Source organism: Malus domestica, chromosome 05 (genome assembly GCF_042453785.1).
Source record: "Malus domestica chromosome 05, GDT2T_hap1".
NCBI lineage: Eukaryota > Viridiplantae > Streptophyta > Magnoliopsida > Rosales > Rosaceae > Malus > Malus domestica.
In genome coordinates, this window is record NC_091665.1 from 42,898,007 (window position 1) to 42,914,610 (window position 16,604).

Consider the following 16,604-nt stretch of genomic DNA (forward strand, 5'->3'; position numbering starts at 1 on the left):
AGAGCACATAAGAGCGATGGACACAAATAAATATACAACCGATTGCCAAACAAATTAATGTCCAAAGGGCAAACTTCGAAGGACGAAAACTATGCTCCCGCTAATCGTGCAACATAAAGAAAAAGAAAAAGAAAAGTGAACTAAACATAAAGAAAAAGAAAAGGGAATTGGGTGCTTTGTCAAACACAAACGTTGACAAAAGCATCTTTCACTGTTTAATTATATTCCCCCGAATCTAAGGAATGCTGGTGGTTGAGGAAAAAGAATAACCCTAAGAGATGTGCTATCCACACATCCCATTTTACTTCTCACACGCTCCTTGATAATTTATATCCATTGATCTTCTTCAATTCATCCGATTCGACGGCCGAAAATTAAAAAGGTATGTAAGAAGTAAAATGAGATGTGTGGATATCACAACCCTAACCCTAATTTTCTTTCCATTAAAAAACGATCACTAGCAAACAAGGTTTTTTGTTTTATGAGAATAAGAAATAAACGTTTATCGTACGCAGAACTCTTTGTTTCGATTGAGAAAGGAAGAGGGAGGAAGAGAGAGAGGGCTGAGTGGGCCACCTTTGCATCAATTAGTTGATTCAATCTGCAACTGCTATAACCAAACAATGACCTAACTCTCGGATGGCTACTCACATTAGTTGGCAAACACCACTTGCCACATGCTAAACTTCAATACCAAATACCAGCGCCATTGTAGGTCACTAGTTACTAAGACTCTTCAATATTTATGAAAACCTTGATGTGAAATTTGGGTCATTTTCTTTCTTGCTTGTGTGGATAAGTTGAGAGCGGCTGTCTTGTGATTTGGCTCGGCCAAATAGCAAAGCCGATCAGGTTTAGGTTTTCAGTGTTGGAGAAGGAGAAAAGGAATGCGCACAAGTTATTTTCTATAAGAATTGAGAAACAGGTTTTCTTTGTAATCCCAATCAGTTTAGGATTAGGAAATAAGTTAGTTTCCCTTATTCTAAAAGGATTTAGAAATTCTATACTTGTAAGGTATGTAACCATCGGTCTATGTACTATAAATAGGCTTGCTAGGGGCTGCTTATGCACACGAACAATATAGAAAATATAAGGGTAGATAGCCAAGAGTTCTTTATCCAAAGCAAGGTTTTGGGTTTTCAATAAGTTCTTGTAACTAGGTTGTTATTCTTCATAGTACAAGTGATTTCTTAAGAGAGATCACACGAGGAGTAGGCAAAGTTCGCCGAACCTAGCTAAATTCTTTATGTTTTATGTGGCATGTTTACTTTTTGTTCTTATATTTGTATAGCATCATCTTTTAAGTTTGTATAACATCAGAGACAGTTGATAAACAAGATCAACTGAGACAATCGATAAACAAGATCAACTACGAAGGATTAAAATCTATCAGATATACACTTATGTATCTTTCCCGCTCCTAATGTAATATGAGTCTATCCACATTGCAAGTAAGTCTGTCTCCGTCAATCAATTACTTTAGGAAATCTAAGTATGCAGGCAATTACATAAAACCAACTTACATAATGTGAAATCATCTATAAGTTAATTAAAGACAATGTTGTGTGAGATTTTTTCACCACTTGTGGTTGCTTTTTCAAAGGTTTTATTTACTGCTTTTTTCTGTCTTTATTTTCTGGTAGGAAGGTGCTAAATAGGCTTTTGCTTTTACAAAATCAACACCAATGATACCATGTACCTCTTCTTTTTCTTCCTTCCTTTCTTTTGGCTTTTGTGAAATGGTCTAGGGTTTTTGGTGGTGCATGTACAAATACAATCAACAAAGAAGCTTCCTTTAACCTTCCACCCTTTTCCTTTGAAATTATGACTTTAAAAAATAAATAAAATGTGAATGATGGAATTGAAGAAGATATAACGAACCACAAAAACTTCAACATCATCTTTATTTTTTTCACTATTTTCTGGTGACAATTTAATAATTTAGTAGTTGGGATCTAAATATTAGCAGATGAGATTGTTGGTCACTATTTTTGGACCATATAAAAGATGAGATTGTTATGAACTATCTCTATCTCTAATTGCATTTCAGTTTTGTATTTATGCAACTTAAATATTCCAACTAACACAAGAAAAATCCACTTAAAACAAAGTTAAATTGCAGAAACCAATATCATGCATTGTCACGTTAACTCAAGCTTAGCACGTAGACAAGACAAACGGGATGGCATGGAGCAGTATGGCACGACAATCTGCTCTAATACATCAAGAAAGTTGAAGTTCTACCATAAAACCAATTGCCAATTTGAGGAGTAACCCAACTTATATATAAGCTCATGCAAAGTATGTCCTCCCATCAATGTGAGATTCATTATCAACATTACACATGTATGTGCGTGATTGACTAAGGATAGTGTTAATCACACACCCATTTTTACCTCATACACACATTTTTTTTTTAATTTGTGGTGATTGATCTTCTTCAACTCATGCTCCGACGGTTAAAAATTAAGAAGAATATGTGAAAAGTAAAAATAAGCGTTTGAATAACACTACTTTTAACTAAAAATACCGTCACAGTTGCATCCACCGTCTAGGTTAGAACATGAATCATTAACTCCACAATCCAGCATAATTACATGGCCACGTCAATGATGTCTATGGGGTCGATCACGCTTCTCCTCTGGCACCATTTAGAATTTATTTCCAAATTATCCTTCGTCATATTTCCAATTTATTTTTCCCCTCAGCCTTCGCCTTGGGGAACATCATGAGCACCCTCAATTAAAGTTAACATTCCCTTATCAATTGTGTTAGATGGGTTCTCGTTGTCCTCATTCATCTTATATCATGTTTTTGGTTTGCTTGGAATGAAACAAAAATCAATGGTCATAACTCATAAGCATAATTCTATTAGCAAGTGCTTATTACATACTCTATAAATTTCGATGGAGCTGCTCTACGAGCACAATTCTCATATCAGCACTGATTCGGTAAATATTTTTCTGAGAAGTGTTTTACAAATAAAACGAAAACGTGGATAATCAAAATGACTAAACACTTTATTGATTAACCTAAAAGCATGTGTGTATTGTTGAAGTTGGATTAACCTAAACAACACCAATAGTTGGATTAACCTAAAAGCATGTGTGTGTGCGCGCGCGCGCGTGTTTTAAGGATAAAATACAAAACTCATTAACTGGAAAAGAAACAGAGTACTCAATATTGTTGAAGTTGCATACCAAAGTGGGGACCACAAACCATCACTAATCCTCCACCCGATTTGCACCTAATGAGTTGAAAAAATTGGTTGAGAAACAAGAAAAAGTATGTGCCGGAACACAATTCGGTATATTAAGTATATTAAGTATTATGGTAAAAATGGTTGGATACTTGAAAAAAAAATTATGTCTCTCTATATAAACAATGCACTGCCCGCTAGGTCTCCCTCCACTATAACACTCCCACTCTTCACACCTCACAATTCAGAGCAGCTGCCTCCCACAACAATAGCCACTTATGGCTCCTCCTCCTCCCAAATTCTTCTCTCTCCTCTTCCTCCTCTCTCTCCTCCTCTTCTCTCTCCAAGCTCAAGCCAGAGAGAGCCAATTCTTTAGCAAAGTTGCCAGTTCTAACAACAACAATGTGAAGGAATCAGAGCTCACAAAAACAGAGACTCCAAAAACAGAGTCTCCAGAAACAGAGCTCCCAAAAACAGAGTCCCCAGTTTTCAAGCAAGAGCAAGAGAAAGAGCCAACTTTCATTCCAGAGACTCAAAACGGATACGGCCTCTACGGTCATGAGTCCGGCCAGCTGCCTCCCTCCACCACAACCAACGGTGAACCCTACAAGTACACACCCAACAACAACAACAACCTGCCCTATACGGCCGAGGCAGAGAAGCAGCACAATACAAAGTACCCCGACAGATACAACAACCACTACAATCCCAACAAAAACAATTACTACTACAACGGGAACAAGTTTGAGGCCAACCCTAATGGCCTCAGCGACGCGAAGTTCGCTCAGAGCAGCTACACCACCACCACTGCCACCCCCAACAACTACCAGAGCAACAACAACAACTTTGAGGCCAATCCTAATGGCCTGAGCAACACGAGGTTCGCTCAGAGCAGCTACACTACCACACCCAGCAACTACCAGTACAACAACAACTTTGAGGCCAATCCTAATGGCCTGAGCGACACGAGGTTCGCTCAGAGCAGCTACACTACCACCCCCAGCAACTACCAGAACAACAACAACTTTGAGGCCAATCCTAATGGCCTGAGCGACACGAGGTTCGCTCAAAGCAGCTACACCGCCACCCCAAACAACTACCAGAACAATAACAACTACTACAATGTTGAGAAGCAGGGAATGAGTGACACCAGGTTTTTGGAGAACGGCAAGTACTACTACGACCCGAGAAGCCAGAGCAACTACAACCAGAACCAGTACGGAAACTCTAGGGTGGCGGACTCAAAAAATTGGTACAACAACAGGGGCAATTACGGCAACGGAAATGCGAACCAGAACACCTATAACTCCATGGAAGAGTACCAGAATGAGGAGGAGTTCCAAGACAGTGAAGATCAGTTCGTGCCATGAGACTTGTTTTGAGTAGTACCACTTTGCTGTGTATTGATATATATATTTATGGTAATATGTTTTAATCGAAAAGAACTTGATTAAAGATAGATTATTGTCTCTCTTTCTGCATAAAAATGCTTCAGTGTTCATGCTTTGTAAAAGCTTGAGTTTGTGGACTGAAAGAGTGAAGAAAATGTATATCAGCTTCTCCCTACAAGGTATTTTGTTTCAACTCCTTGATTTGCCAATTTGGTTGGTACCTTTTATTGTAAAAGAGTTGGTTATGCAGGTAATTAAGTTATAACAATATTGGTATTAGAGTAATTAATAGTAGACCGTTGATCCGTCTCATTGAAAGCTTAACGATGATTGAATTATTAGTTCATTCACCTAATCCCTTTGGCTAAGCTTGAGGCTTAGGATCCTAGCACGCTCATAATCATATGGTGAAAGAAAAAGGAGACTCAAGGTTGCTTTCAAGTTTTCAAAGTGGCTTATATTCATTTTCCACAGGAGTAATTAGCTGGTAAAAAGAGCATAATAGCATTCAAAGTGCTTCAACCTTTTGACCAAAAACTTTATCTTTTTTCCCCTTCTTTGGATGAATATTTTATTTACTTTAGAAAGTCTTGTCGCAACGAAAATGTTGTTCTTTTAAAGTCGAAGTATCATGAGTTCAAATTGTGAAAATAACATATATGCAAAATAAGACTATGTACGATAGACGTTCTGGCCCCTCCTCTGACCCTTCCAAAGCTTGGTGCCAGGCTTCGGGTCGCCCTTTGGAAAAAGTATCATACACGCCAGGAAAACCCTCACTCTTCATAAACAAATGTAGACACAATTATAGCTATGTCACACAACCCATGTTATGCTGATAAGGTGAATCCAAGAATTTTTTTTTTAATTAAAATTTTTTTCTTTCAGAAAGACAGGAGAACAAAAAACTAAACCCCGCAAAAAAAATTATGCCAACAAAGTTATGAAAAACGATAGCTAGGGAATCCTGAAAAATTCCTAGAATAGGCTCAAGACGCAAGGGAAGAGATATGATCCCACCAATGAAAGCTTGCATGATGAACTCCATAATTAGCTAAGAAATCAACAACTTAATTACCCTCTTGAAAAATATAAGAAATTTGAGAACACATTTTAGCTAATAATTTTGAGTTTGAAGTTCACATTTTTACCATGCTATAAGAGTTGGCTATTCAAAATTTGAGCCCGTTTATGAACAATTGAATATCTAAGTTTGAAACATACACAATCCATTAATCACAATGTGCCACAAAAAATTGAGTAACAGAGCAACTTGTTTTATCTAACTATCTTCCTCTCACATAATTTTGAGCAACAAAGGACGAGTCTTGCCGCAACGGAAATGTTGTTCTTTTGTGATTAAAATGTCACGGGTTTGAGTCATGAAAGCAATATCTTTGTAAAGTAAGGATAAAGCTGCGTACGATAGATGTTCTCTTTGACTTTCGCAAGTGAAAAACCTTATTGACTTGAAATCGCCCTCTCACGTCCATCCATCCACCCAATGCATGCATATTAACAAGCAGTTACATAAATTATAAACTAACTCACTTGATTGGGACCATTTATAGAGTATGCAGTTGATCTAGGAGATGGAATTATTTTGCAGTTTGGCCATCTAAAATTGCAGAAAACTTGTTCAAGTTTTAAAGCTTCATCACCTACCTATTCAAGAGAGAAAAGCTAGTCAGAAATCAAGACACTTTAAAATCTCTACCAAAATTTTAATAAAATTATTATCAGCACTTCAAATAAATTATTATGTGTTCAATAACTATTTCCGAATGTCAATAACATCTCCCACTTTTCTAACAATCTTTCCCATCCATGCAAGAAATGCATGCATGTGGCATTTATATATTATAAACTAACCCAATCAATGGGGGACCAAATCGGGGTAGCTGCTCTCTCTACCACCAAAAGCTATTTGGCAAAGTTGGTGATGTGCCTTTATTTATGGATATGGATGCCCACTTCACCAAATTGTACCGCTATATGATTCAAATTGTAGTATATAACTGCATGCACTAATGATGAGGGACTTGGATTGTTTGCCCTTCCCATCTTATGTCTTTCCCATCTCCTCTTATTTATGTGATCACAGTTAAGTTACGTCAACATTTGATATTCACATTACTTTTTCTCTTATTATTTCTATAAAAAAAAAATCAATATAAAATGTTGACGTGACTTAACCGTAATCACAAAAAATAGAAGAAAATGAGAATGACATGAGATGAGGAGCGCAGTGCAAATCCATAAAGGGAGAATGTGGGAAGGAAGGAGCATGTGCTAGTAGGACTAATAATCAAAGCCAACCTCTATTCTTAACCCCACTCTCTCTCTCAAATTATTGTGTGTATCTCTCCATACGCATGACCTTCGCGCTAGGCGAGAAAACAGACACAAAAGTAAACACACCCTTCGACACATGGACGAGGCAACATATGCTCATTGGGGATAACTGTCCACACTCAAATCTTTTTGCCATGAAAAATACTTCAACTAAAATTATAAATTACTTATATATTCAAAAATAATGTTTCAGTCCAAATACTTAACTGAAAATACCCTCTCACGTTTTATACTTTTCTTACACTTTCACCCTTCAGAGCCATGTAATTTTTTCATTAGCTAATAGTTTACAATTTTACCGTTCTAAACACTAGTTACCCAAACTCGTGTTGTTGGACAATAAATTAATAGCATTGGATCAAAAATTCAATTTATTTTCATCATTCGAAATTGCCCTTGCTAAAAAAATGTTTCTAACTCCGTCCATGCTTCGACATGCAAGTTTCTCTCCAAGTGTAGGTCTTGGACTTCAATTTTAATTCCCTCCAATATTAAAGTGTGAAGCAGACTTGGATTGGATCCAATTTGACTACCAACCCTCCATATTTGTGTGATAAATTGAAGGCTGAAAAACTTTTCTTATGGTCAATATCTAAACCTTAAGGATGGATTTGAGGCTAGAGGTTCACCAGATGAAGCCCCAGTTTGGCTTAGCTTAACTTTTTACTCTTACTCTCACTTCCTTTCTCTGTTTCAGAAAAATCCTTCAGGTGTGAAGCCATCTCTTAAAAAAAAAAACAAATCCCGGGAAACAAACAACGACCCAGTTGAGAAAATTGTCGATTCTACAAAACCCAGATGGGAAAATTTGAAGTTCTTCCGATTTGCAAAGATAAACAGTTAACCACGAACAAAATAAGCTATACTTATTGAACAAAGCTTTCTCTTTTTTATCTGAGACAATGTAAAAATAGAAGACTTTTCATCCGAAAAGAGCATTTTCCCGGGACAACAACCCAGCTGAGAAAATCCTGGGTTTTACAAGACCCAGGTGAGAAATCTCAAAATTCTTCTGATTAAAAAACAAGTACACAAATTTAAACAAACAAAGCTATACTTTCTGGAAAAGAAACTTGAAATCACTACAAAACGAGTTGAAAAATCAAAGTCAAACCTTCTTTAACTTCAAGATGGAATGCAGAGCTCGAAGACCTTTCGTTGCTGGAAGGTAGAGAGCTCGAAGCGAGGGAGCTCATCGCCTGCTCTTGCATTTCTATCTGCTAAACCCAATCAAATAGAGACAGACAGAGAGAAATAAAACCGAATTTTCTGCCGGAACAAAATTAAAAGAAGAGCGGAACATTAAAGTTGAAATATCACATAAGATAGAATCATTATGAAATAGAATAGCGGTAAGTTTGACGAATACATCTAATTAGACTACTTTCAAGTATATTAACAATATTGTACTATTGAATCCTAATTATTCAGTTTAAAATATTTCAATTGAAGTAGTTTGTCATACTAATTAATATTTAAGATAAAGTTTATAAATATTTTTCTTTTAAAAATAAAGTATATTTAATAATTCACCTTTATTTGTTAAGAAAATTAAATTAATGGCACATCTAGTATTATATCATGTTTGATCATTTTCCACAGTCACATCTGTTTTACATAGAAGTTTACCAAACAATATAATAATGTTTTTTTTTTCCAAAAGCACTTTTACAAAAAAGTTTACCAAACACTCTGCTGCTTTATTTTACAGCTGCTTATTCTCATAGCACAGTAAAATCAAAATTTTTTTTTCAAAACACATCAATACTAAATCAACCCGAAGAACAAGAAAAATAAGCTAATAATTTATTGGGTTGCTCACATGGCTTTCTCAGAAAATACCAAATATGGGTCTAACTTTTAAATTCACAAGCCCAAAGAAACACCAAACAATCAAGAGGAGATGGGAATAACCCATTATGTAGCCCACTATCAACAGTTTGATCTTTTAACAAGAAAAGGAAACATTTCTATTTGACATATCCACTCGACACAATCTTCAACGTACATGCGGTGGTGCATCAACGGTTGAGGCTTAATAGGTGATCAACAATTCTCAAATTTTGCACGCCTAATAAACGAATGTGATCCACCATTTTCTTCCTTCATAAATAGAGTATACCTTACATCATAATAAATATTACAATAAACCGCGTTCACGTATATCATTCTGATTGTTGATTATAACGAATCGCACATGCTTCAACGAATAAAATCAAGGGAACTTTAACGAAAAGCACCCGGTACTGTTCACTTTAACGAAAAACCACGTTTTTACACTAAAAAGTCAATTATGGTACTATTCACTTTACCCTTTATTTTGTCCTTATCATTAAAACTCAAAATTTTCAAGCCATTTTCATTAGTTCCTTAAAATCAACTCATGTGCGCTTGCGAAGTTGACGTTAGCACTAGAGAAGTGCCGTGTGGGTTGGGATGTACATGACATAGGAGGAAATTGGTGGTGTCGGCACCCAAATTACTAGAGGGGAAGTCACTTGGTTGGCACTTGGGGTTTGGCTGGTAGTGTTGCTAGCGACCAAACCAATACTTTTCGATGCGTGTGTCTCTGTTTGCCACGTTTGGGAAACTTGATTCTGACATTTTTGTCCCTATCTGACCTACCAAAGTAATCATTCCTCATCACCATTCGCTTCATCATTCACCTCCGTTGTCTCGACTCTCAACTCCCACCTCAAGTTTCTCGTCAGCAGCAGTTATCATATTTGTTTGAAAGTATTTTTAGAATAGTTGGAATCAACGAAATAATTGAAAGCGTTTATGATAATATTTGTTTGAAAATGCTTCTTCAAAAGTATTTAATTTAATGAATAGTCTAATGAATGAACATATTCATATAAAAAACGCTTTGTAAGTATAAAATATTTTCTTATTCCCTCTCAGGGCTCCGAAATGTGCCCATGGCAACGTGTGATTTCTTGGTGTCTGTCTACTAATGAATCTCTCCTTCTAATTTACATGCAGTGATTTTTTGATGAATAATAATGGACACAAAATACTTTGTATTTTTTTTCTTATCAAACTAAAAGAAATGGATGCAACACAAGAGGATTTTCTAAAAGTCACCCATCTTAGTACTAATCTAGTCCAAACTTGCTTAATTTTAGAGTTCTTATGGAATGATCGCATTCACATTCGTTCAAAGTTTCATTTCCTAATGTTATTGAATCAAGTAATCATCCTGAAGTGCGAGTAGGGCATGCCTCCAGAAATCCAAGGACATGAAATCATTGCAAACTATGGCAAAAAAGGGTAAGAAGTGAATAGCAACCCAGATATTGAATCCACTAAAAGACACAACCCCAATTACCATTCCCGGTAATTGGTCGACAGTAGTGGGGCTGTAGTTAAAAGAGATGGATGAAAGAATGCAGCTGCAGGCCTTAAATTTCGAGTCACTGCAGGTTACTGAAGAACACAGCTAAGCTGAGATTGTCCTTGCACAATTTACAGTGCCTGTTTTGATCTGCAATTTTCACATTTTACAAATGCATGCTCCATTTGGATACAAATTGAACTCAATGTACTGTTTAAGTAGACAATTACGGGCTTCACAGCTTCATACATAACCACATTTCAAGTACAACCCTTGTCCCACCACCAGCAAGACGGTAAATGAGAAGTTTTAGGTGTTTAATTCACTTGTATGACAAGTTGGATACCTAATTATTAAGGCTGACCTATTACTGTTCATGATTAGTCCTCCAACTGTCCAACCTGTTAGAAAGTTCTTGGAAATGTCCCACAACTTTATGCAGATGCAGATGCAGATCCAAATTCCAATCATGCATTACGCTAAGGTCCTGGGTTCAATTTCTCTGATCTCTTGTTGTCGTTCGTAAAAAAACATGAAAAAAGTTTTGTTTCTGTCAAATTATTTGTGCAGAAATCTGCACTTGATATTCGATTGATCGCGATTAACTATCCGCTTAAGGTTAACATGTCATGATCAACACTGTTGATTCCAACTAAAGGATATATAATTTCCAACCAAAAAGAGCTGCAACATCACCTATCTCTTCTGTTACTTAATCCATTTGTAGTTGGCTTTTGGAAGGGATAGCAGAGATTGCTCAACAGCTTCAACCTCCTAATGTAATTACCTTAATAATTATATTTTCTCATGTCTAAATGGAGCCACCTAACCATTTGATTTGCACATGGTTTTGGAACGTTCAAATTCAATTCCTGCACGGCTGCACCAAAACCAGACCAACACAGTTATGAACACAATATTTACTCAAAACATGGGTTTATGTGTCAAAGATAAGATTTTAAATTATTGTATTTGGTTGGTGGTTAAAACTTGTGCCTGAGCAGTCTACTGACACTTGATCTTCACATGGTGGGATGAGGTCTAAGTTGCCATCTACTGTGACTTGTTGGGAAAGTATCTTTGTAAATATCGTATTGTTTGTAAAAAAAAAAAAAACAGGAGATTATTAGTGGTTAAACCACGGTTGATATTTAGGACAGGTTGAGGTTGTGTGAATTTGCAGCTATGTTAATGGGTTGAACTGGACATGGAGGTGGGACCAGAGCTCATTTAATCACCTGATGTATTTTTTAAGGAAGTATATGAAAACAAACCTTGTTTTCTCCATAACGTTTTCTCTCATCAGTGTGGGGATTCTCCTGTGAATACATAGTCTTCTCCTTTCTTCTTCCTGCTCAGGCTGTTCTTTAAGCCATGGTTGCAGAGGTAAGTAAACTTTCTGCCTGAAGAACTTATAATTCTCTGGATTTCGAAGTGTGTATTTGTTTGTTAATGCTTTTGTCAAGTTTGTTTCTTCTCTTTTAACCTGCAAGTTTGTTTCTTCTGTGCTTCTTGGTTCAGTGTTTGAATAGGATTATAGGATGAGAACTTAACTCAATTTGCGTATGCAGATGTGGGTTAGGCTAGTTGGTCAGGACAGTGCATCTAAGTCCTTGTACCTAAGTTCGAATCTCCTCCCCGTAGATTATTTTCCGGCTTAGGAAAGCATAACTAGAAGCATGCATGTTTGTTCTGTAAGAGTTAAATATCAGGAGGAGGAGGAGGAGGAGGAGGAAGTTAAATCAAAAGTATATTTTTAGGACTGCTTTACTTTTCCATTAATCTAATTCTAATCCTGCTTAGATATTGAGAAATTGGTTGAGCTGCAGACATAGATAGCAGGTAGACCTAAACAATGCAACTACTTTGTCGGTCAAATCCCTATTGAATATTAATCAATCAACTAATAGGGTTTAATTTTACTAATCACCATAATTAGGGATCTAATATTACTATTGATGGTTCCCTCTCTTCCACCTAATCCCTGCATTTTCATGCACAATCTATCTTTTTGTAACAAACATGTTTAGGATTTGAGTCAAAAACCTGCATTTTCTGTTGCATTTCTTTATGTAAACACGCGATCTGCGAAACGTTGAATTGTTAAATCCCCAGGATCTTGAAATGCACCATGGATGGCCCCTAGGGCTTGAGATCATGAACATGAGACTTAGAGTGGTGGGGAGCTTACCAGCTGCAGTTGTAGAACACCAGTCCTCGCACCTTCGCTCCGCCAGTTTCACCTCCTTTTCGTCCTCCAACCTTGACACCGAGGTAAATCCTGCCTTTGTTTCAATTGCCTTGATTCCCACATTGCCAACTTGTTCCCTTCTCATGGAATGTGATTGTCTACTTCCCCAACTAGTCCTCAGCATCCTTCTTCCAAGACCACAGCATGTCACTAGGCCGACTAATTGGGATTCGAACGGGTGATAGAGGACGGTTGTACTTCCCCAATTCCATCCGCTTCGAAGAGCATGACAGGATTTCGATCAAGGGTTCGCAGTCTGAGGTCTCCGCGAGACGTCGAGTAGACATGTCTCGGCGTATCTGCATCCCGCTGCTGCTTGGAGCTCTAGTAAAGATCAGCAGGAGTAAGAGCAAGAGCAAGCCTAAGAAGGCAATGTTCGATGCCAGAGGCTAAGTGCATTTTGTACACTTCCATACGAAGGGAAATAAACTTCACTTCCGTACCATGACATTGTGTCACATTTCTCCAGTCATTTGTGTACTCAGAACTGAGTTATTCGTTGTGAATCCAGATTTTTATCACAGTTGACGTGTTGATTGAGAGCCCGAAATTGCTTGGAATTGAATCAAACCTTGTATCTTGTCAATTTCTGAAACGAGATTTTGCATTTCGCACCAAGTATTGCATTTCGCTTGTTGTGCTTGGTCACTTTGTTTCAAAATTTAAAAGTTATGAATCGGAAATATACTTAACTACTTGAGTTACAAGCTAAATAACGTCACTATTTGAAGTTCAAGATTTTATTTTTGACAAATTGATATTCTATTTTAAACTACTTTAGTTTATAGGCACCAAGATTCGAACTTGGATGCAAGAAGACAAACACACTACCTTAACCAACTATCTTTGTGAAGTTTGATTTAACCGAACTAAGATTGTTAAATTTTATAATTTTGAATATAAATAGAAAGAAGTAAAAGATTTGTAGAGTAATTGTGTGGTTAAGAACGGGAATGGAGATTCCAAGCCGTTAGATCTTGACCGAAAAATCACAGCCTTGTACTTCGTCCCCCAATCATCGTATGCCACGCCCTCAATCATGGGAGTAGGCATACAAGCGAAACACACCAGAACGCTCCTCTAAAGTCCCAAAACCTTCTTCCCACTCAACGAAATCCTAAAACCCCAAAACAATCCGCCATCCCACAACCATGTCCTCCTTCGCCGCCGCCAGGTCCGTCCTCCGCTCCTCTGCGGCGCGAACCACCGTGGCCTCGAGGCTCGCCTCCGCCGCCAGACCCAAACCAGCCTCCTCACCATTTCGCATCCCCAAACCAACCCAAAGCCTCTCGGCTCCTCGCATTTTCAGGTAAATCGAACACTCATCAAACCCTAAATCTCATCACTTTCAATGTTAATTATTTTAATCAATTTCAATTTTATTTAAAAATGTGTGCTTTGTTGCTTTGAAGGTCGCCCGTGGAGTTGAGCTGCTGCGTGGAGACGATGCTTCCGTACCACACAGCCACAGCCTCTGCATTGCTCACTTCGATGCTCTCCGTCTCTCAGCGCTCCTACGGTTGGACCTCCGAAGGTATTCCCTCTTTGTCTTTCGAGTTTTCGTTTCGTGATGCGTGATGGGTGTTTGCTGAATTATTTATTTGTGGCATTGGATTTGGAAATTGCTTATCGGCTCAATTACTTGTTTCGTGTTCAATTCGTGTTCTTTGTGAGTACATTATAAGTTGTTCTGTTTTGAGTGTTTTAGTCAATAGGCAATCTGATTTGTCATAAGCAAGGCTTTGAATTGAAAGGACAAAATTTTTGCATTGTAGTTTATCTGTGTATTGATCGATGATTGCTTGTTTATGTTCGGAAATTCGAGCACTGTGGTTTCTTTTAATTGCAGAGTATTTGCTATATTGTTCCTGAAGTGAAATTGGGGTTCTTTTAGTGATTCATTACTTGTCATCTAGATTAGAATTCTAAGGAATGCAGGTCATTTAGCATTACTTCAAGTCTATCATTTAACTATTGCCTAAGTTATTACAGTGCATTAAGAAGTGGGCATCTTTACTTGCTCAAAAGTTTTAACATTTTGGCTACAATGACAGCCTAATTGTTTTAAATTCTTCAATTTTCTTTTCTTTTTTCTTTGTCTGAGAAGGGGGGTGATGTTAGATGATCATGGATGGAAGTATTGCCAGGACTTAAAATCAGTGAGACAATCTTTTTGCCTATTTTGCTCCAAAATTTCATCCTTTTCTTTTGGTCTATCCCATCTTTCTCTCTATCTCTCCCCGTCTTGTGCAATGAAAGAATGCATATGCTTTTGCTTTTGTAGGGCAAGACAAGACTAGATGAGGATCAAGCATCAGATATGGAGTGACTTGGATTTATTTTTGTTGTCGACTTCTCTTCAGTAGACTAGATAAGAAGACTATGGTCTACAACTATTTTTGTTGGCTTTTATATGTAAAATTGGGTTTTCCTCCAATGTAACAGTTGTATTTCTTGCACAAATGTGCTTTACAAAAAAAATTGCATTCACTGACGATGAATAAATCACTGATGTTTTTATGCTGATATGAACCATGAACCTTTGAATGGCAATGCAAACTCTAGCTGAACTACTTTCTTTGTTGTTTGTTATTCATGTCAGCATAGATGTACAAGGATAGAATTAGTAATAACACTGATTTGTTGTATTCACTCAGATTGCAATGATGATGTATGATGAATATCAGAGGGTTCGAGCAAAGTTTTATGTACTTGCGCTCTAAGACAAGGTGGTGAATAAAACTCTTAAATTTCTTGATGTAAAAGGAACTAAAAATTAAATATTGGTGCTTCCTAATGTTTTTTTGTTGTTTAAAGTCTTTTATCTATCTGTACTGTGATGATGGTGATGAAAAATGATGATGATGATAGTGTTTCCTCATTAATTAGGTCAAGAATTGCACTTTTGTACATTTCGGTTTCACTTCAACTGATGGTTTCATTGATTTTTTTTTACCATAACTGTATAAATCATATATCTACTCTTTACTAGAAGATGCATTGTCCTGCCTTGCTATTAATTGGTCACTTTTGGTGTCAAATTTCAAGGGTGATGGTTGTAGTAGATTCTTCTACTTGTTGAAATCTGTTAGTAGCATAATCATATCGTGCTTCAACTTCGATTCTAATGCATATCGACTACCCTGGACCTAGAACATTAATTGTGTTACTGCTTTGGCCTTCTGTTTCCAAATACTTCCTAAGCTGCTTCACTTCTTTTGACTATGCCTGTTTCTTTGTTTAGGGCTGTGATGAATGATGATTTCTGATTAGCAGACTTCAAAATTTGGCTCGGAGACTTACCATGTTGCGCTTCTGTTTACCTTGCTTATGAAGTTTAAGTTGTGAACCTAATTGTTTACTTAGAAACGAATGTCTAAATACCTACTTTTGTCCAATCGCGCACTACGTTTTCATCTGAACTGCAAATTATGTCAAAATGGCTGCAAATTTCTGTCTTCATAAATTTTACATTTTTCTTTTCTTTCGTTGTAGATGGATGATTGTTATCTGTTGGAATGCGATGAATCGGTCGTAGGTTTCATGGATTTCAATGGACTTTGTAGGACTTGCTTGAGACTTGAGGCTTGCTTCATCCTAGTTTAATCCACAGAATTGTATTTGTTCTACAATCATTCACCAAGGAGGTGACATAACGATGATTTATATTGTTTTTATGATTAAATTTCCGATCTTGACATCTCGATCATAACGAGGTTGAGGGCAAACATGTTGATGCAATTTCCAATCTCCGGTCTTCTTGATTTGTTTCGCGTTTTATTCAAGAGATGAGCCAATTTAACATTTCCTTTCTAGAGTTGTGGAGACCTCTAGGGTAGACCATGTGTAGAGCAGCCGGACCACGTAAGATGTCTGACTGCTCTCACAAACAGAGCCGCTTACGTTTTGGTAGTTCTATAAACTCACAAATCTAATTCGGTTTCAGAGTTGTCCTAATCGGCAACTCTATCGAAGTTTCTGTCCCTGAACTACCCCTAAACAATCTTACCGTGAACGGTAAAGCAGGGTAGTTTGTATTAATTATATCTCACGTCACGCAGTGGTCGGACT

At 37.2% G+C, this 16,604-nt stretch overlaps 3 protein-coding genes and 1 long non-coding RNA gene across 4 annotated transcripts; 3 read left to right on the forward strand and 1 right to left on the reverse strand.

Moving 5' to 3' along the window:
• Window positions 1–3,283: 3,283 nt before the first annotated feature.
• Window positions 3,284–4,783, forward strand: LOC103434830 (protein E6-like). Its single transcript, XM_008373190.4, has one exon. It carries the CDS (start codon window positions 3,478–3,480, stop codon window positions 4,567–4,569), a length of 1,092 nt encoding a protein of 363 aa, XP_008371412.2. The 5' UTR covers window positions 3,284–3,477; the 3' UTR covers window positions 4,570–4,783.
• A 995-nt stretch (window positions 4,784–5,778) lies between these two features.
• LOC139195815 (uncharacterized) lies at window positions 5,779–8,308 on the reverse strand. The gene is made up of 2 exons (XR_011580849.1): window positions 8,060–8,308; window positions 5,779–6,255 (listed from the first exon to the last, which is right to left on the reverse strand). It is a non-coding gene; the product is annotated as an uncharacterized lncRNA (long non-coding RNA).
• A 2,418-nt stretch (window positions 8,309–10,726) lies between these two features.
• Window positions 10,727–13,151, forward strand: LOC103434828 (uncharacterized). The gene is made up of 3 exons (XM_008373189.4): window positions 10,727–11,668; window positions 12,398–12,556; window positions 12,648–13,151. The coding sequence occupies exons 1-3, from the start codon at window positions 11,657–11,659 to the stop codon at window positions 12,924–12,926; spliced, it is 450 nt and encodes a 149-aa protein (XP_008371411.1). The 5' UTR covers window positions 10,727–11,656; the 3' UTR covers window positions 12,927–13,151.
• Window positions 12,978–15,059, forward strand: LOC103434827 (uncharacterized). The gene is made up of 6 exons (XM_008373186.4): window positions 12,978–13,001; window positions 13,045–13,151; window positions 13,620–13,842; window positions 13,946–14,067; window positions 14,641–14,692; window positions 14,818–15,059. The coding sequence occupies exons 1-6, from the start codon at window positions 12,978–12,980 to the stop codon at window positions 14,860–14,862; spliced, it is 573 nt and encodes a 190-aa protein (XP_008371408.2). The 3' UTR covers window positions 14,863–15,059.
• The last annotated feature ends 1,545 nt before the right edge of the window (window positions 15,060–16,604 follow it).